The following is a 20724-nucleotide window of genomic DNA, read 5'->3' on the forward strand; positions in this document are numbered from 1 at the left end:
TGCATAGAATTGGGCATTGCATCAGGACAGTGTTTGTTCGTTTCAATGTGTGTTAGAATCACATCCTGCTTTCAGCAACATTCAGAAGAGCAGATATCAAGCCAGGAACCTCAAGTAAGCATCCCAGAGGACAGGACCAAAGCTGGATATGTTGCACATAAAGGGCCCTGTCTTGGATATTTGCTTGTCTAACCTCAGTGGGTACAGGGGACAGAGCATGGTCTTGATCAAAGACTTGACAGGAAGCAGAAAGGACAGTGTATAAGTCATACCAGTCCTATTGTGCTGAGAGCTTTAAAGATCAATGCCAGCATTAGGAAGTCAGTATGGAGCCAATAACATTGACCTTTTAGTAGAGTGATAAAAGGGTTCCAGTTCAGATTGTTGCATCTACATGTTTCTCTGCACCTGTACAGAATTTCTCCTTCTTTTGTCTAAGGAATGCTGTCTCTTTCCAGCACCTGTGTGAAGAAATTGTAATATCCAAGACTTAGAAATTATAGGGCTTTCCCCCTTGAATTACCAAGTTTTGGCTCGATGATATCTACTGATACGTTCCGTATATTTTTCTCATTGTAAGACTTGGATTGGGAATCGGAGACGAAAATATCGTTTAATGGGAATTGAAGTCCCTCCTCCTCGAGGTGGCCCTGCTGATTTTTCTAGTCAATCTGATTCCAGTGGTAAATCAATACCCATTCCAGGAGATGATGCTTCGACTGATGTGGGAGATGATAATGACAGGAATGATGAAGTATCAATTTGCCTATCAGAAGGAAGCTCACAAGGTATTGTATCAAGTGGGACTCACCATAAAATGCTGCCGCATGGAGTGTTTTTAGTTGTGCAAGCCAATCAGCCATTTCTTCTTCCAGGATACTGCCTTACGTACCTTTCACCTTCAGATTTCCATGCTTTTCTTAACTGATATTTCGTATTTCATGCTTCATTTGTATTTCTACAAACCTTTGGGCTAATTGCATATGGATGGTTCCACCTTGGCTACATAAGGAGTGATGCTGAGAGAGAGTTTGCTATTAAAATATTCAAGTGTTATTCAGTCCCATAACCTGCTACTCCATCCTATTCTCTCTCCCTGGTTTGCTGTTTCTCCTACAACACTTGGCCACCATTCCAAACTGTCTGAGCAGGAGGAGTCCTCAGGCTTGGAGAGTGGGGGCAATGCTTCTGCAAACACTAGAGTTCCTACAAACCTGCTGGTAACTCTTTCTTGTGCATGGATGGTACCATTTTGGCTCTGTACATACTTCCAGAGAATTGAATTTTCTATGTGATTTCCCTTTAATCTTTCATACGCTGGCTCAGCAGCCTGAATTTTCACCCTCCTGATAACTAAGTATTAGCTAGCATTTTGCTCCTAAGTGTACTCACACCGGAATAAGTGTGATCGGATGCGTTAGAATCACATCCAAAGCTTGAAAAGTTTTAGCCTGTGGGTAACATCTTCAGAAGACAGGAACAAGGAAATCTACCTTATTCTGAGTCAGAAAATCGGTCCGTCTGCTTCAATGTTGTCTGCCCTGATTGATGGTGGTTTTGTGGGATTTCAAGCAGGAGTCTTGCCACCTCTCCAAGAGAAAGCTGAAAAAGCAACTGCAAATTAAGACTGAAGAGAGCAAATTTACCCGAAGCAGTCACATGTTAAGTTAGAATGCGGCTTATCAATAATACAGAGATACAGAAGACCAAAGTTAGTTGTACACACTCACAAAACACTGGGGCGATCCATTGTGGCTCACTGGCATCAGCATGATCTGCAGTTGCTGGACTGGAGCAGATCCTGCTCTCTCCTTATCATATCAGAAGCATGAGGAGCCAAACGGGACTGGTGATCTCTCCTCCCTCTGTCCTGGGACCAGTGGCGGTCTGCACAGAACTGAGTGGATGGGGCAGGGTTCCCTCCCAATCAAATGCTTATTTAGAGAAGTTTCCCAACAGCAGGCTCTGTGCAGGCACCAAGCTCATATGTATGAATGCACAGATGGTCACTTGAGGAATGGCACTTAGAGATAAGCAGCCTGCCTTTGTATATACTCCTCTCAGCTGCACCCCGCCGTCTGGGAAAGGTGGTTGACCAGTGTCAACTTATTATACCAGTTGAGTAAGAGGACAGATAATCCCACTTGCTCAGCGACTGGACAGTGGCCCTTTAACAAGGATGATATAAGAACAATCTCCTTGCATAAAAGAGAAGGCACTTGTTGGAATCGACTGCTACACAGCAAACGATGCAGCAACAACAAGCAATGATGGAGCCGTGTGTTAGAAGACAGAAGAAGCAACAACTGTTCCAGTTAGGACTGAACATGTGTTCAGCCATGTGTTCAGCTCATGTGTTCGCATATCACATAGGTCTCACTTTCAGCTAATTGCTCCTGTTGTTTCTGACGAGAACCAGTCAGCAAAGACTGTGGCTTTGGAATGTCAAAAATAGCTTATTTCTGGAACACATTTGCAGATACGTTTCCAATGCTTGATCTTATTCCATTTGAAGAACTTGGAGTATGAGGGAGGGAGGCAGGGAAGGAAATGTCTGAGAAATTGAGAACTGTTAGAAGCAAACTTGTACTGGGTCTGTCAAAATTTCAATTATAAAGAGAATAAGATAACATGGAATTGGTTGGAAGTGATGGAAAGCCAAGCAAGTTACCGAAGTCTACAGATCTCTCCTTTGCCTGAGGGCGAAGGAACTACAGGAGAGTTGAGAAATAGTCGGAACACTCTGCAATTCAAGTGAGAAGCTGTCTTAATATTAATTGGATGTGGCACTTTGAAGCTTAAGATGGAACCATCAGGGAGTGGAAGGAGGAAGACAATAGGAACTCGTACTCCCACAGCTACAGGATAAATGCCAGGTCTTCTTTGGTGCAAGGAATGAAAGCAGACTTTAAGGGTTTTATACATACAAAATGATCATTTCTCTCCCCACCCCCAGCCAGCACTGTAAACCCCAAACCTAATTCAGCTATGATAGACAGCAGTGGGAAACCTCTGGGACATGAAATAGATTTACCGGTTGGTATTTGGTATCCAGTTATATGCTTTACCTGAGAACTGGAGGACTTGGCTACAATTAAGGTTTTGGGCAGAAGAATGTATTTTGATACAGACCATGCTTAAAAGGGAAGTGATTTTCCATGTTAATAGGCTGTCACAGAGATCTTGTGACTTAAGCACAGTATTTTACCTTTTGGTTCTAATAATGACATCTTCAGAAAAAACACATTAATTTTAATAGTAGCCACTCAGCAGAAGTAGGCAAGACTAGAATTATGCATGACAACTAACTGCCTTAGTATATAATATAATATAATAGATCCTAAGTGTGAGGAATACCAAACTTCTTTATTATGTATTGAAATGAAGGTAATTAAAGCCAGGTAATTATGCCCACTGCATAATCCAAGTATCTAAGTATCTTAAGTACCTAAAAAGTAATATTTCTAAATATCCTTAGAAACTTTTGCTTTGAAGGCATCTGGGACTCACCAGATGAATTATTTTCAGCTTTTCTATATATTGTGCAAGATGCAAGCAGGGGAAAAAAGCATCACTGAGCCTCCAACCCATAAATGGTCCAGAAAAATGCAGTAGTTTATTGCATTAAAAACCTGATAAATGTTGGCATATTATCAGGGTTTCACTCCACCTTCTTCCTTCCAAGAGAGGTGATCCATAAAGACAACTCAGACTGTTTAGTGCCTGGATTGACATGGATCTAGAAAAAACATTTAATCCAGCACTGAACTGGCGCTTTGCTCGCAAAGGATACATTTGCCTTATCTTGTTATACTGTAAATAGTTATAGTAGTTCACCTGGATATTTTATCCAAGTAGCCAGCTTCCTTGCAGTACGCTTCTGTTAGGATCATGGCGTGGTGGGTTTATCTTTAAGCTAGCCAAATTGGGAGAAGGGCTGTCATTTAAGTGCTTCCTGATTTGGCATTTCTAAGCTAGCATTGTTGATCAGTGAACCCTAGAATCACTCTTGTCAATTCACTACACTTCCACCAATTTCCACGCACACTGAAGGCCCTGCCCACCAGGCTAGAACTGCCAGCAAAATGGCCAGATGAAGGTATTTGATTCTTCCCTTCCCCCTGAGCACTGAGGGGTGAGTTGTAGCAGTGCTATTGTAGAACTGGATCCTGCAATAAGTTTAGAATGGCTAATTAGCTTGGAATTCTTCACCCTAAGTAAATCTTACTTGTGTAAGCAACACAAGTAAGTTTGAACCAACAGAAGAGGTTGTCTTGAAATAACTGACCCTGATTCTTACAGAGGGATTCAGTGCTGGAAAAAACAAAAACAAAACAAGCGTATGAAATGGGCAGGTTAACATTTGTCTCTCCTGTGCTGCAGATCACTGAAAGATGATTAAACCACGTATTTTGTTTATTTCTGTAGAAGAACACAGTGAAGTGCTTCAGAACGAAGACATTGGCCACAAAGAGGGGGACCCGACTACTGTATCCACTGATAATGTGGTAGGTGTGCTCCCTGGAATGTAGCAGCTTTATTAAATCCAGTTCATATGATGGAGTGATGCATAAAAGGTCACAGACAGTCACACAAATGGCTTCTGGTGGAGCCTGCTTGGAATGCTGTTGTGGAAATGTCGAAATTGTACTGAGCATGGAATTCTGCATCTTGGAAATCTTTAACTTCACTTTTGAAGCAGTTTTCTTAGTCCTATGATTGGGAAGATGTATTTAATTTCAAAAATGAAATTTACCCTTTGCTTTTTCAGAAAATAGAAATTATAGATGATGAAGAAAGTGATATGATAAGTAATTCTGAAGTGGATCAAATGAGTTCTCTTCTGGATTATAAGGTAAGGAACTTAGATTTGTTTTTAGGAAGAAGGTGATCAATCAACTCCAGACCAAAATATTGGCTCCTTTCAAGCAATCAGATTAGGAATATGGAACATGGTAGTGTTAGTCCAAGTCATCAAGCAGTGTAGCAGTGAAGTTTCAGTTCACTGCAAAAGACATTCTGGCTTTTTAGGAGTGTTGTGTTGAGAGCTGCTGATTCCTTTGCTCTGCAGGTCTCTACCTTGCAGAAATATGAAATGCTGTCATTCTGACAGGCTGGCTGTTGCACCAGGTCCTGTCCTCCTGCCTTCCACAGTCCATTTTAGACATAGTTTTATAAATACCCCTCCCACGTTTTCCTTCCATAAGTAAGCAAAGATTACATTCATTACATTGCATTTTCATTATGTTTTAATACATGCTGATTTCTTTGAGGGCAGATGGATTGTGCCAATTTCATCAGTTTGTGGATTACAGTCTAATATTTGCTTTTGATGCAGTGTAAGCAAAGGCAGTTGGAAACTGTAACGACAGCTGGTTTTTGCCAAAATTGCAAAGGATACATGTGTACATAAGAATTGGTGGATGGTTCCATTTTGATTCGGGCACCCTCAGTCCAATTTGGTTAGTATTAGAATCAAAGATATATTTTGTACAAGAACCTCAGCTAGATTTGAACTGTGTGGAGCCTCTTTAAAAGCACACAATGGATGTATAATTGAGGTCCACACATTAATTTCCTGAGTTCTGCCTTCAGGATAAGGGCAGCACTGAATGAATAGCGATATGAGAGGAAGGGGAGAAGTGACCTTTTCTTAATGTCACTTGTCACCAAACTGAATGACTTGTTGTGGCAGTGTGTCCTACAGAACCCCATTTGTTTTCTTTATTACCCTTTGACATAAACTGTTAGTCTTCCTAATATACTGTCCCTGCATAAATATGCATATTTGGTTAGACTGTGTTCAGGCTCTATAGGTGACCCACAAGCTCTTACAAAACCTGGTAAGCATTTTAAAAATGTGTTGATTTTATTCCAGTTCTTAAAGAAGTGGAGAGAGTGCCTTTTTTTAAATAAGGAAAGGCATTAACAACAGATATTCTGCTTGGATTGAGAAAACTAAGTTCAGATGTAAAATATCTGGGTTTGCAAGAACCAAACTGTTAAGCCAAAACAGTCCGCAGGATGTAAATCTAAGAAGACTTGCTTGTCCTAGTGCAAGGCGTCCGGAGGTTGAGATTATTAGGGGAGACAGTAAATCCTGTTTGTTGTTACTCTTGCCAGAAAAAGTCTTTGCCACAGACTCCACATTATTCTTCACTCAGCACTTAATGAAATGGAATTCACCACTGCAGCGATGGCTTTGAATGGGCACAGGATGGTTTTGTAAAGGCTGGATCTATTGGCAACTACTAGTTAGGATGTCTGGTTGGAACTTAGAAGCAGGGGGCCACTTAATATCACTTTCTGGAGGCAGCAAGAAGAGGGGAAAGTAGCAGGGGAGCTGGTGGCAGGGGCAGCTGTTCATTCATTTATTTATTTCATTGTTAACTTTTGTTAACTGCCCAGAAAGCCTCCGCTATTGGGCAGCATAGAAATGAAATAAATAAATACATACCAATGGAAGGAGATCACAGAGCCGGTTGGAACACTTCATTTGAATACTAAGTTAATGTTTCATAAGAAGTGAGTATATGTTGCTTTTTATCTGTTTAGTGCTTAATTTAATTTTATAGTTTAATTTTTATTTGCTGTTTGTCACTCTGCAAATATTTTTTATGGAGTGACTCATCAGCATAATTAAGTAAATAAATTTGTATGTTGTTCCATCTATTAAAAGTTTTATAGTGCAATTCTGTCCCTAGGAGTTTACCTATCATTAGTCCCATTTTTGGAGTACTTTCATATATATTCTCCAAGTATGGAACTCGGTTCAGGTCTCACCACATACCCAGCTGTAGTCTTCTTGATTTAAAAAGAAGAAAATAGTGATGCAAATGGTTAAGCTAATTATTCTGAAATGCTAAATATAGTTTATTACTATTTCTCTGCTTTTAGAATGAGGAAGTAAGGTTAATTGAAAATGAACTGGAGCATCAGAAACAGAAATATTTCGAACTGCAGGCTTTCACTCGGAGTTTGATCCTTGCCATCAAAACGGATGATAAAGAACAGCAGCAGGTAGGACCAAGCAAAGAAAAAAAACACAGAGGACTTTACGCCTGTCCCCCATTCCCCCCCCGCCCCCCCCGGTCACTTTTCAAGATTCAGAGGCTCTGATTCATTAACAAGGGAAGCTCCAGTGTCCATGTAATGCTGCCGTGAGTTCCCTGTTCACTTCAGCTGTCAGACCTAGCGATGCACGTACAGAGCTGGTGCTGCCACTGGACTGAATGGGAAGGAACCTCGGCCAGAACAGAACACAGGGCGCTTCTCAGGCTCGTTGAGATGTGCTGCACATGGGGACTGACTGGGTTGGAATAGGTCTCGCCCTTGACGGTTCCGCAGGCGTTCTTTCTGTCGCTCAGGCTCAGCATCGGTTTTGCCCCTGACATGGCCCCGTCCCACTTGACGTTTCTGCAGTATGGACCTTCTGCAGCACGATCACCTTCCCCAGCCTTTCTGTGTGTCCCAGGCGGGTAGCTTAAAAAGGGAATAGTAGGCATGAAGTTAGTTGTGTGAGCCTTACAGCTGAACATCAGACCAATATTTGGATAACAGATCTCCATCTATAAGGGATTCTTGTTTTTATGCAGCCTGATCTTCTCTATATTTGCTTGGAGATAAATTCCATCCATTTCAGTAGCACCTACTTCCAAGTGTGTAATTACTGTGCAACACCTAATTGTTAAGGTGCTTTAATCAGTTTATACCCTATCTTTCTTAGGGTATAAACTGTAAGGCATGTCATGAGCGGAGCCGGCTGGAGCCGGGGGTCAGACTAGATGGCCCGGGAGACCCCTTCTGACTGGCTCTGTTTCTGTGTTTCGAAGTTCAGGGAAGCTTACCTCAACCCAATCTTACCCGGTCAGGTAACTTTGCTATGTGTTAGAGAATGGTGCGGCCAGTGTGTTGGGAACCGGACTGGGGAAGCTTGCTTGCTTGCTTGCTAAAGACAACAAGTGGAACCTGCAACAGAATGTTTCACTACAGACTTCAGGCTTTGGCATTCTTTGGTCATGGACTGTATCGATCCATCTAAAGGGGGTATTATTCCTTAAAATACCTCATCCTCACGTGTGAATTACATCACCACAGAGGACCTTTGCAAAGGATGTTGTGGAGATGGAAAACAATATCCAGAGGAAGTGGATGAAACATTTTTCATCCTCCTAATACCAGGACCTGAGGTCATCTCACGAAGGAGGTTGATGGAAGGTTCAGGACAGATAAATGGGCATTTCTCACACAACAGCACACAGTTTAACTATGGAGTTTACTTCCACAAGATGGAGTGATGACCACATGTCGGGACGCCTTCAGAGGGGGACAGAGGCACTGGCCATCACTGGTACTCTTCCCACTGGCTGAGTGCTGCTGCCAATAGCAGAGGCAGTTGCTGAGGGACACAGGTGCTTCTGCAGTCATGTCAGGCTTGGGGGTGTCCTGAGGACTGCTGATTGGCTGCTGTGTGAACAGACTGCTGGATAGGATGGATCCAGCATGGCTCTTTTCTGATCTTAACTGTAGCCCATCAGAGTTTATAGCAACTTGTGACTTATTTGTATATTCTCTCTCACTCAGGCCCTCCTAGCAGATTTGCCTCCAGAGTTGGAAGAGATGGATTTCAATCATGTGTCCCCAGAACCTGATGATACCTCATTCAGCTTGTCATCTTCATCAGAGAAAAATGCCTTGGACAGCTTGTGATCTTCTGTCAAAAGAAACGCAACACAACATAGTTTGGCAAATATGTATGTGTCAAACTAATTACATTTTGTTAGCCAGTACCCTTAACTATGAAGGGGAGACATTGGGGTGGAAAGGCAGGTTGGCAACCTTCTGTAATGGGTGTGGTTGATGTAGTTGCAAATTCCAAATTTTGTTTTTAACAAATGTGAAAGCTACTTGAGAAAAAAAGACTTTTATTCTTTTAGCAGGTATGCCTTGATAATGGTACCTTTATACTAACCTGTGTTTAATAACAAAACCCTGATCTCAGTGGGGCACCAAGAAGGGAAGAACAGTAGCCAGTTATGTTAATAATTTAACAATATATTCCTCATTTAGCCCACTAGTCCTGTTCATTCTGATGTTTTGCTTTCTCTTGTTCTTGCCCCCTTTTCAGGTAGGTGGACTCATCACTGGAAATTATGAGTTTCAGTATATCAATAGGTAAAAGTTGGGCCTTCGCTAAAAATGATGGTAATTTTTATCTGTACATAACAACAAATCTTTGTGACTTCTCTTGTTTTCATCCTTACCCAATGCCTGGAAAATTATCGGAAAAATAAACCTATTTAACGTAATTAGCTCCAATAAATTATATTTTCTATTGCAGCAGATGGAAATTCTGAATGAAAATAGTAGGCTCTTATTAAAAATTACCATTTGTTCATAAAAGTGACAATTTCCAACAGTGCAGGGACTTAATGTAGTGTCTCCCATTAAAGTATCCTGGGGATACATGGCAATAGCTAAAAGAAAGCCACAAAGATGCATTGCATACACAGATCCAAAGGCTGTATGGAGTCTTACCGCTTATTTATGAGCTGTTTGTCCTTAAGTAAGCCTTGCCTGAATGCTGCTTTGAACTATAGCTTTGTAATCGCCACTTTAAAACAGGGCTTTTGATAGAAAGAACAGAGCTAGGGAAACTGATGTGCAAGACCTGGCTGCAAGAAGCCTTAATGAAAGATGTTCCCCAAATAATTGCAGAATTTTAATTTGCAAAACTCTTTGACATGATTAGGATAGATTAAATAAATGAATTGGCTCTGGCTGGCAGTCCCAACTCAAGTCACTTTATTCAGCTTGCTAGGCAATTTGAAGCCCATGCAGAACTGAGTTCAGTGACAATTAGAGGTACATCAGAGGAATGAGTCTTGAGAGCTCCACTGCATAGATGGCCCATTTTCCTCCCTTTCAACCATTGTGGAGGACTGACTTTGATTTGATCTTAATCATTTTCAGAATTTTGATCAACAGTTACATATGCTGTATCTTTTATCAGATATTGGAACAGATTAATTTGGCTTGGAATTTAATTTCTCCTATGAAAATATAAGGGAAAAAAGAGTTGTTGCCAAATACAACAACAAGGCCGAACTTTTTCTCCTCTGGAAATGGAGCTGTTAGTAACCAAAACTTTTGTGGAAAGAATACTGTCATCCTACCCTTAAAGCAACCTTGCACGGTGCACATCAGATTAACTTTTGTATCTTCCTTACTCTGTTCATTGCCATACATCTGTTATTTCCTCACTTTTTTACCTTATCTGTCTGCTTTCTTTCTAACTGCCCATCCTAGATTGAAAGGTTCAGGGGAGGCAGCTCTGGTAGAAATAAAACCTAAGATAAATGTAGCAGGCAAGATGGAAGAGGTGTTGCAACGTGATTATTTTGAATTCTCATCCAAGGGCAATAATTGCTAACTGTACCTCTGTATGGAAGTTTTGATCTACTTAACTACACACACAGATATGATACTTAGCACTAAAAGGGGTTTTAAAAAGGATTCCTCCTTTTGAGCGATCAAAATTCTGTGCCAAGGAAGGCTATATTTTGACCATTGTGAGAACATCAGAGGAGAAATAATGACTGTCATTTTTTCCATTTTCTAGTTTGCCTCATTCTGTGGAGGGACAAGAAATTATATAGGATAATGATCCCCCCTTTCCCCCCCCACCCTAGAAAATCCACCTAGCCCTCTTATCTCTGAAATTTCAGCAGCCACTGCCCATAAACCTTTTATAGCATACCTTTCCAGCAGTGAGGGGCTAGATACCTACTAAAATAATAATAAACATGAAGATTCTCAGGATGTTGAATTCTATGCCCATTTACCATGTTTTGGAGGTTTTCTGCACTCCCATGGAATTACGGCATGTGAGGTATAAAAGCAGACCTTGAAAATGGTGTGTTCGGGAAGAGCTTGAGGCGGATGAGTTTTTATCTGGAGTGACAAGGGCAGGAAAGGCTAAGGCAGTGGGCGGAACTGGTGGAGGAGAGGGTCATTTGGGCTACAGTTGGAGATAATTGGGCAGCAGGAGATAATTGGAGTGTGCAGGGAGCTGGAGAGGAAAGATTTCCAGGCCTTCAGAGCTTCTTCCTCTTTCTGGCCCTTGTTCTCTGCAACTGCTGTACTCCATCTGTAGCACACCTTGTAAGCATCATATGATGCTTCAGTCCTTACAACTAGCGTAGAATTGGGTCATTTGGATTGTCTGGCATGTCATAGCGCTGGCGGTGAGAGGGGCGACAGGGCAGAACATAGATCTGAATCTCCCGGTAGGGCTTTGGATGATGCCCAGTAGATGGGCAAGAATTTCTGACTCCCACCTTACCTGCCTGCTTTCCTTCTAACTGCTTTCTTTTTAACTATAGCAACAATAAAGTGACCATTTTAACCCAAAGTAGGTGGATGAAATGAAGAAAGCTTGGAGAATTCCCATAATGGACATGTTCTAGAACTGAAAACATGTTTCTAGTCTCAGAATGTGCTTAGAAGTAACCTGTTCTTTAATTCTTTTGCCCTTGGATTCAGTTGATGGAGTTTATGGTTCTAGGAAATAATCTGACTTGCTCTGTTTCTATGTTTCTAAAATAGTTCTGAAGTCTGCCCAGAGTAAAAAGATACAAATTGAAACAGCTTGAAATGTATCTTGATGCTGAAAACATTTTATTGCAGCTACTGTTTCAGTTTGACTGTCTGCTTAAGCAAATAGATGACTTAGTATGGCCACTTGTGTGGCAAAGCAGGTGTGTCTGTGAAAAACAAGACATTGCTAACAATGAAACCAGAAGTTTAACTGTCGCTCATGCAAGTGCCCAGATTTCCAAGCTGACTTCTTACTTCTCTACTGACTTTCAAACTGAAGCCACTTAGAAGTAAATTGAATTATTTTCCTCATTTATTTATATAATACTTCTGTTGTGCCATAGAACCGTATTCATTCTCTTGGCAACTTTGCCAATAAGTCATTTATTCTGATTTTACAGGTATGGCTTAGCCAATGAGCCAGTGGGCTCAGGTGGGCATTTCATATAGCTCTGCGAAGCACAGATCTAACGTTCTGCTGAGGACGTGGCTGGCTGTGAGTTGTAAAGGGGCATCAACACAGAGCATTACTTGACGTGAACCCTAGCGTTTATTTATTTATTAAATATATTTAAATATTTTCTATACTGCCCGTCTATACTCCAGGCAGTCTACAGTAAAATAACAGAACATAGTGTGTGCTTGGAATGGCTAACTGTTGCTCACTAGAGTGCCCATTTCGCCATTTAGCCAGAACTTGCAATACTGACCCACATCTCCTGTGTGAGTATTCTCTTTCCCTTGTCTAGCTTTTCTCTCTCAGGTGACTAGACTTAAGGGGTGGTCAGAGCTCTTGTGTCTATTACAGTGGCATCAAACAGGGAATGTTGTTGGAATCAACTTGTTGTGGTTCAGAATTTTTTTTGCTGCTGAGTTTCCCTTTTCTATGCAGTTACTATCAGTTTAGGAGTCCTCTGCTTTTTACCTCTGTTAACCCCCCCCCCCCCGCCTTCTCTATTCTGCTTTTTAAAAACAAAAATACAATTATGGCAGTGTTACTGTTGCAACACACTCCGGGATCCTGATTTGCCAGTTGGTTTTACAGTAAGACGTGCAATTGAGTCAAAGACCTTTCCAGATTCATAATGTCTGCCCTCTACATGGTATTAATGACTTTGCAACACTGACCAAAATATGTAACCGAGGGAGGTGGAGGCAAAACTATCAGAATCTTTGTATTCTTCTGCAGGATAGTCTCCAGAGTTCCGTTCACTGGAGAACCTTCTTCCCCCATGAATTCATGTCAACCTCAGATGGGATATCAAATTAAATACTGCTTTGTTTGAAAGATAGTGTGAACAAAACAACAAATCTTGTTCATTTGTTTAATGCTTCCTGGTTCTATCTAGAATACGATTCTTTTGCTGGATTGCTTAATTTACCCAACACTACAAAAAAGCCACAACGTTTTTACATGCTACCTCTAAAAGATGACATCACCTTAGATGCCACACCAGACTATAATGTGACTTTCACACCTGTAGGCAATAAATAGTTTCCAACAAATGGATGCATTTTCATTCAGGGTTTTTGCCATTGCCTAGTGAAAAATAGTGTTAGTGCATATTGGTGGGTGGGATTGCATTTATTTTTGTTATTCTAATATTAACACATTGGACAGATGACTTATAGAATAGGCAGGCCTCTGTGTGTGTGTGCGTGTGCGTGTGTGTGAGAGAGCACTTTTATGACATTAACATATTCCTATATTTGTTTAAAAAAAAGAGGCACAACTTCCTGGGAACGTTTCCTCCAAGTTTATCTTTAAATGGATGAGAAATGTAGAAGTTCCTTAGAGGATTCTACCTTAAATCTAAAATGGATGTGATTGTAGCTGTAGGTCCTCACTCCTCATTTCCTACCCCACAGAGTTTTTCTCATGGAGTAGCTGTTGCAATACATACTGCAATACATTAATTTCATGCTAGAAGATGCTAAACACTGGCCCTGTTCCAGAGTTGCTTTCGTCCATGGACCAAACTTGGGTCCACTATTGGTGGGGTCCAGCTGTTCTGCTTGCATTTCCAACTTGTGGCTCCCAGCTAGACAGGCGAGTTAGTTAGGAAATAAAAAATAACATATTCTCCTTTAGTCACCTCTTGCTGTTTTGAAGGGCACAAAGGAATGTTTTAAGATGAAGAGTCTTTCCCGAATGTTAACCCTCTCTTTTCTGGCCCTCACAATAGACTCTACCTACCTCTTTGGACCAACCTGGCCATGCCTAATCAACATTCCTGTGAATCATTGTTAAAAAAGAAGAGCATCACTATTTAAAAATCCAAGATAGTTCTTCAGAAATTAACTGAGATTACATGTACATGCAACCTTTTTTCCCTGCTACTTCAGTGGATGATTTGGAACTTCATTTGCTGTCAGAGATAGCATGCATGATATCAAAATAACAGGTTTGAAAACTCAAACTGAACATGTAATTTGGTATACAGGAAAAGGTATTAGCATTTTAAAAGGTTCTTTTAGTTCCTAGGCAATTTTCCCCAGGATAAAATTCACTGACATGGAATAGTTGTCAGCGGTAGTGAATTAGTTTTCTTTCCCTAGAACATTTGGGTACAGGAATTAGATCAGATGTTTAAAAAGAGGACACATGTGTTGAACAAAGCGGTGTTAGTTTCTGAGTAAGAAAGGGAATAAGACTTTCTCTCCAACTGAAGTGGCATGCAGTGGCTTAATCTGGAATATTAGGTGGCTGGAGTCAGGCGTGCAAACTGTGACCCCATATCTTTGAAATGCCAGGTACAATTCAGAGAAAGTTAGGTATGCATCAGTCCTGTTGATATTGGGGGAGTTATCAAGATGCCCATTTTTAAGACCTGTTGATTTCAGTGGGCATCAGACAATGCAAAGGTAGTTCAGGTTGTACCAGGAAAAGTACTGGTGATTTGGATTGGTTTTAGAAGAAAACAGTTCAGTCACTCTTGCATCCAACACCTATTCAACTATTACGTTAAGACAGTAACATGGTATTTCAAGCATTTGTATCTACTAAAGGTATAGGAAAATGTACAGTTGCAGATAACCTTCCTGTATCTCTGGCATAGTGCTGGGAATCTTGCTAGCTGGACAGATGTTGAGTAAACATCTGTGCAAGTAGAGAAGTTTGCTCCTTTCTCTCATATGCACAACACAGAGGACAAATGTTTTTGAAAAACTGGAGGAGTACTAGTAAGAACTGCAGTGAACCTCCCAGCTGCTGAAAATACTTTTGATGGCATAAGGAAATGAGAAGGGAATAGAAGGAGTTGCAACAGAGCTCTGTTGCATTAGTTTGTCCTTTCAGTTTCTTACATTACTGTCATTCCCTTCTGCTCCCAAAAGATGAACCATCCACTGTTGTGCACAAGAAAAAAACCCAGGAGAAAACAACTAAAATTTGTTTTAATTCTTTTCGAGTCACTGAATATTCAAATGCAAACGTTTTCATATTCTTCCTGCCCTTCCAGCTCCACAGTATCCATTATTTTCTGAATGATTTCCCAGCAGTAAGCCCAGTTTAAAACACAAACCAGAATAAAACATGAACCACACCTTATAACTGATAATCATGGATCATCTTCCACTGTTCAGTGTTAAGCTGCTAGATGTATGTTGGCAACTTCAGAGATGACCCTGACATTTACGTGACCAGTGCAATCTCAGCAAGCAAGCTACCTTTGCATAGCACCCCAATTCTTTTGCCATATTACACTTGACGACAATTTTTATGGAAAGCTTCTGAAAGTTTTAAGTATTTTGTAGTTTTGTTTTTTAATATATACTGGTATTCTGTTAAAATGTGCCAACAAAGTCAAGGTAATTAATGTCCATTTGGCCAGTTTGGACAAGGTTTGTAAATTTAGTGTGACTTTAAAACTGATTTCCTCTGTGAAACTCAGTATTTATATTGCATTTTTATGACATGTAAATGATATGTGTAGCAAGAAAACTATGACTGATATTTAACTTGAGTACCTCCACTGTAACCCAGGATATATGATCTTGGTTTATTGGATAGATGAATTCCATCCATTTGTATTGATCTTGTTTCTGTGTATATATAAGGATATTTATAATCTTGTATTAACAAAATCCATCACACACAGAAAAGGTTGTTTCCTTCATTAGAAGCCTGCTCAGCTATTTTTATATAAAATTGGTCTCTGCCTTAACTTTTTTTGTGAAAATTTGTGCCATAAATTTTTTAAAAATATCAAGGAATAGCTTACTAAGCTTGATTGGGTTCACATTTTAAAGTAAAATATGAATACTGGATTTGGGTTATTGAATAGTTTCAAAGTCACCTATTTTATTACACAGTGTTCTTCACATGTATCCATCCTATATAGCTACTTCATCTATTTTCTTACTGTGTTCTCTCCTTTTTGTAGGCTTTATTTTTTGCATCCACACTAAAATTCACATGCTTAGTAATTCCAAGAATTATTACTGCTTTGTTTGTTTGTTTGTTTGTTTGTTTGTTTCCTTAGTTTACCAGATATAGTTTAGCAAAACCTTAATAAATTGAGTTGTTTGTTACAAAGCTATCTGTTAAGTCGAATTGGTAAGAGTAAAGGGCTAACTACCTTTGCTAACTTTGTCTATTACACTCAAGGATATTTTTCTACATCTACTAGATCTCTAAGACTGAAGAAATTCAATAAAGGCTAAGTGATTTGTTTTCCTACATGAAGTTTCTGTATTAATGACCATTGGCTTGTAAGAGTTCACTATTAAGCTAAATGTAGGCTTCACATCCTTGAAATTCCTAATAGTAGTAGTAATAAATGACTGATGGAGATGATTATTGTTGATTATCTTCGTATACTGCACTTCAGTTGGGGAACTGTTCTGTGCAACAGTTGTCCTGGTTATTTTCCCCCTATATCCCCACTCTTACTTGTCTCTATAGTTTCTGGGCTGCTCACCTGGTGCTCAGAACCAGAATGCTCACCTCAGTATTCACAGGATTGCTCCCAGGCCTTGCTGGAGCTCTCACCCTCGTGAGGAGGGCCAGCTGGAAGCCCTGCGGGAGGAGCTGCAGAAGAGCAGGCTCTTCCCTCTAGAACTGTCTCGGCAACACAGGTCTGCATCTCGCCTGACCCAGATCATGCCGCGTTGTCTCAGTTCAGCAGTGCAGATCTTGCTAGCTGGGGTGTGTTTTGGTTCTAGTGCCTTGCCTGACCCTTGCCGCATCGGGACCCTTGCCGTGCATCCTGTCTGGCCTCTGCAATGCAGGTCTTCTTTGAGTTGTAGCTCAGCTCCTGCATCTTGCCACGTATCTTGCCTTGTTGTATATCCTGCCTCAGTCATCCCATCCTGCGCCTCCGTTGGTTTCCCTGGTTGTCAACCCTTAGCTTGCCCATGTCCATGTCTTGCTCTGTTACACACGTCTGCTTCTTCACCTTGGGCTGTTCTGTGACAGTGGCTTGACCTTGCTTTTGGACTTTGCTCTCGGTCTTGCCTCAAGTTCTGTCGCCTGGTCCCAGTGCTTCGGTGTCAGTGCCATCCACTTCCCAGGTGCTGACACCAGACTGCTAAGAGTCTTGGCCTCATTCTTGGTGGGATGATTTATGATTGCTAAGCATTCAGATATGAGCTGTCTACAAATGGCCTCTTGCAATCCTCCTACCATATTTCTAGGCTGAGAACCTGGGAGAACAATTTGACTGAATTTCTCCAGGAACAGGAGAAACTCTCAAAATGTATCTCACAGACAGAGCTTACCATTGGCAGTGGCTGGAGCCTTCGTGGCCTCTGCATCACACATAGGGAGCTCTGCCAAGCTCTGCCCTGCGTGGGGCCTTTTGGCAGGAAGATTTTCAAACTAGACTCATTCTGGTGGGAACTTCTGGCCCCCTGGAGTCTCCAGGAGAGGTTCCTGCCCTTTCCCCCAGTTCTCTTCCAGCCACCATTGTGGGTGCTTCAGGGCTTTGCTCTTTGATGTTTGACTTTGACTCATTCTCCTTCATGCTCTCTAGGTTTTGCTTTGCTATATCCTTATTGCATATCTACTTTTACCCTAACTTACATCTTTAACAAAAGAAAAAACCCTCTCTGATCATCTCTCCGCAAAACATGACCTCCATTTCTCTAGCTACTTTCTTTTCTTCCTGATGGCACTCAGGGAGCCATTTTGGAAGTGTGTTCGCGATGGGCGCTGGCTTCCTCCTGTGGAGGGACATTCATTGTGCCTCTTCTGTCTCAGAGAGGAACACCTCGTGGAAGTCTGCCCATATTGGCAGGCTGTCACGAATAGGCCCAGAAGAACCAAACTGGGCATCTCAGGGCTGAGCGGTGGAGCCATGCTGTTCCGGCTGCTGATTTGACCTCGGCAGCACCATCACTCCGCCATCTGCCACCAGAGCTGTTCTGACTTCATGTCTGACATCCATGGTGCCACAATTTTGACACAGCTGGTTATGGAGAAGGAGATCCGAGACGTGCCAGTCCACACTCTGGCACAACCTCCTCCAATGGTTTCTCCAACTAGGAGTATTCTCTGCACACTGGGACCACCAGCAGTGCTGCCATCTCCTTGCCCAGCTTCACTGTTTCACCTAATCCAAGGCATTGTTCTGCTGGCCTTCTTCCCAAAACCACTGATTCCGCAGAGCCCTCCATGTGCACCTTGCACATTCACGGGCGACTGTGCTCTCCGAGTTCTGTACTGAATCCTGCTGGTCTCGGAAGCCGCTGATTTGCTTGTTACAGTGAAAGGACCAAGGTGGGTGAGTCAGTTGGCCCCAGTGACTTGCACAGTGGGTGGTTCAAGGCCATCAAGCTGACCTGCCCGCTGCCTGGACTGCAGCTTCCTGAGTGGCCCGAGTGCACCCTGCCAGGGCACCGCTGACCTCTGCAGCACTGCATGCAGACCTCTCTCAGGACCTCTGCAGAGGAGCAACATACTCTGCCCCACCAGCAGCACCACCCTGGTGCCCTTGCCAGGTAAGACTGCTCCTCTGGCACAGCAGTCCTGCCTGTGGTCCTCTGCTCCCAGCACCTGCCCACCTCCAACTCAAGGTAAGCTAGCTAGGCACCCATATATGTGTGGTGCACAGAGACCACGCTGGGTTGCTTCTCTGTAATTCTTTGAGTGATCCGCTGTGCACCAGCCCACCCACTGGCCCCGTCTCAGTGCCAGGCAGCTTTGGTACCATGCCTTCCCTGTGGTCCTCTATCCAGATGGAATAGATTGGGCATTCACCACCTCCCGCCGGTCTTGAAGGAACTGGAGAAGGGAAAAGGGCAGGAACCTCTCCTAGACATACCAGAGGATGGGAAGTGAGGGGTTCCCACCAGAACAAGGTTAGCTTGGAAAGTATCCCAACCACAGGCAGATACGTGTGAATGCACAGATGACCACTCAACAACAGTCACAGGTAAGCAACCTAACTGGCTTTTTTCCTAAAGGAGTTGGGCTTTTGTTCTGCAAGAGCTTCTACTGTGTTGGCAGGATTGCCCCCAATTTGCATCCTCCACAAGACCGGTGCGAATGGAGGAGAGTGTGCTGAGTGGGCCAGGCATTCGCTCTTTGTGGACTTTCAAGGGCCTGCATTACCAGACTCTGTAGAGGCAGAGGAGGTGGCGATGCGAAGGCAGGAGGATCAAAGGGGGCGGAAGTCTTAAGCTCCGTCAAGATTGCTGCCCCCAATTTCCCAGGCCAACTGTGAGAACAGACATGTTTTGGAAGGGGGAATGATGGGGGGATGCCTGCTCATGACGGCCTTCCTCTGCCATCTCAGAACGCATGTCCTCCATTTCCCCAGTTCTGAGAGACCACCCACAGTGGGCAGCAGCTGTAGCTGAAGGCAACCCTGGTGGAGGATCTCCCACAGACAACAAGTGATGCTTAAGCCAACTCTGGTTAGTACTCTGCAGTAGAAGGTAATACAAGCAGTCCCCGGGTTATGTAACGAGCTCCTGATGCGAACATGAATGAATACACAGCGGACACACTTTTGGAATGGAGGGCCATGCACAGGCAGAAAGTATGACAGAATGAATGAATGAATGCAAACCTCAGCAGTTCTCCAGAAGAAACACTGAATGAACAGCAGTCTCCACATCTTGCATAATTTTAACTGGGGGGGGGGGGGTCTCCCTGGACACATGTAACATAGTATTCCCCCAAGGTGAACCTCTTCTAATAGGCTCAGAGTTCCTGTCCCTTTAATCAGTTCAATCCTGCCTTTTTAGCACATTGCAGAGATAAACCAAGAAGAATGAGAACTGTAGTAGGTCAAATTAGCCATCCCAACAAACCACCCACGAAACTCAAAGACAGTGTAAACTGGGAAGCTTGCATAACTTGGGAGATCGTTTGCAAGTCCTAGATTGCTTTCAGCTGAACAACAAAAGGTTACATCCAGTCAATTGTGGGTAGGGAAGCTTTGAAAATTAAAACTCGGATAAGATCCCTGTTAAAGCACATGCCTGCTTTTCTTTGAAAATTCTTTTTCCTTGTCTCATCAGACCAAGGAAAAAGATGTCTTTCAAGTATATCTGGATCTTTGCCAGATGTAGCTGCTAATGAAAGTCCTACAAGGAGCTGTTCCCACTGCCACTCTCCATCTTCACAAGCTGTTAATTAGCTGCATCATCAGTGGGGCAAATCAGAAAAGCCTGGATTGAAATCAGTAGTGCGGTGTGAGGCTCCCAATATTGATGGAACTATTAGCAGCTCACCAAAGCACCTGCATACAAACAGAGGTGGCTTTAAAAATCACAGACACAGCTGGTTAGGACTGTTTGATTTCACAGTGATGGAGGAAATGTGGATGGGTGAGGACGAGACACTTAATGGCTGGTGGACTTCTGGTTCTCTTTCTAGAATGACTGCAGGGTCAATGTGTGAGTCCCCCATGGGTTGGGGTTTTTAGCTGCTGTTGCTTAATCCTGCGGCTGAACCCCTCGGGCTATTTCATGTGGAGAATCCATTTGTGAATAATGTAACTGTGCCCTTTGGACACAGCAGTTTTTATGTAAAGGTTGGGCTTTCCTTTGGAGTGTGTGAACTGAAATTGGAGGGTTTTAAGAGAGAATTTCAAAAAAGAAATGGAAAACCACAAATCCTGTATCAAGGAACTAAAATTCCATTTTCAGGGGGGTGGTTTGTTTCTCTCTGTTTTA

General features: G+C 42.3%; 1 protein-coding gene across 10 annotated transcripts in view; it reads left to right on the top strand.

Annotated features, from left to right (window-relative positions):
• The window catches only part of HDX (highly divergent homeobox), a 57384-nt gene that overhangs the window by 29160 nt on the left and 7500 nt on the right, over positions 1 to 20724 (top strand). For 5 of the 10 annotated variants that reach the window (XM_044427323.1, XM_044427325.1, XM_044427322.1 and 2 more), the window contains 5 exons: positions 581 to 788; positions 4429 to 4508; positions 4772 to 4855; positions 6898 to 7020; positions 8584 to 16279. In XM_044427323.1, the coding sequence (XP_044283258.1) occupies positions 581 to 788; positions 4429 to 4508; positions 4772 to 4855; positions 6898 to 7020; positions 8584 to 8709 (621 nt within the window). In that variant the 3' untranslated portion in view covers positions 8710 to 16279. Of the gene's footprint in view, positions 1 to 580; positions 789 to 4428; positions 4509 to 4771; positions 4856 to 6897; positions 7021 to 8583; positions 16395 to 20724 lie in introns of those variants that run through there. The other 5 variants (XR_006414448.1, XR_006414447.1, XM_044427320.1 and 2 more) reach the window with 5 other exon arrangements.

Source organism: Varanus komodoensis, unplaced genomic scaffold (genome assembly GCF_004798865.1).
Source record: "Varanus komodoensis strain SLA01 unplaced genomic scaffold, ASM479886v1 scaffold18_3, whole genome shotgun sequence".
Taxonomy (NCBI): Eukaryota; Metazoa; Chordata; class Lepidosauria; order Squamata; family Varanidae; genus Varanus; species Varanus komodoensis.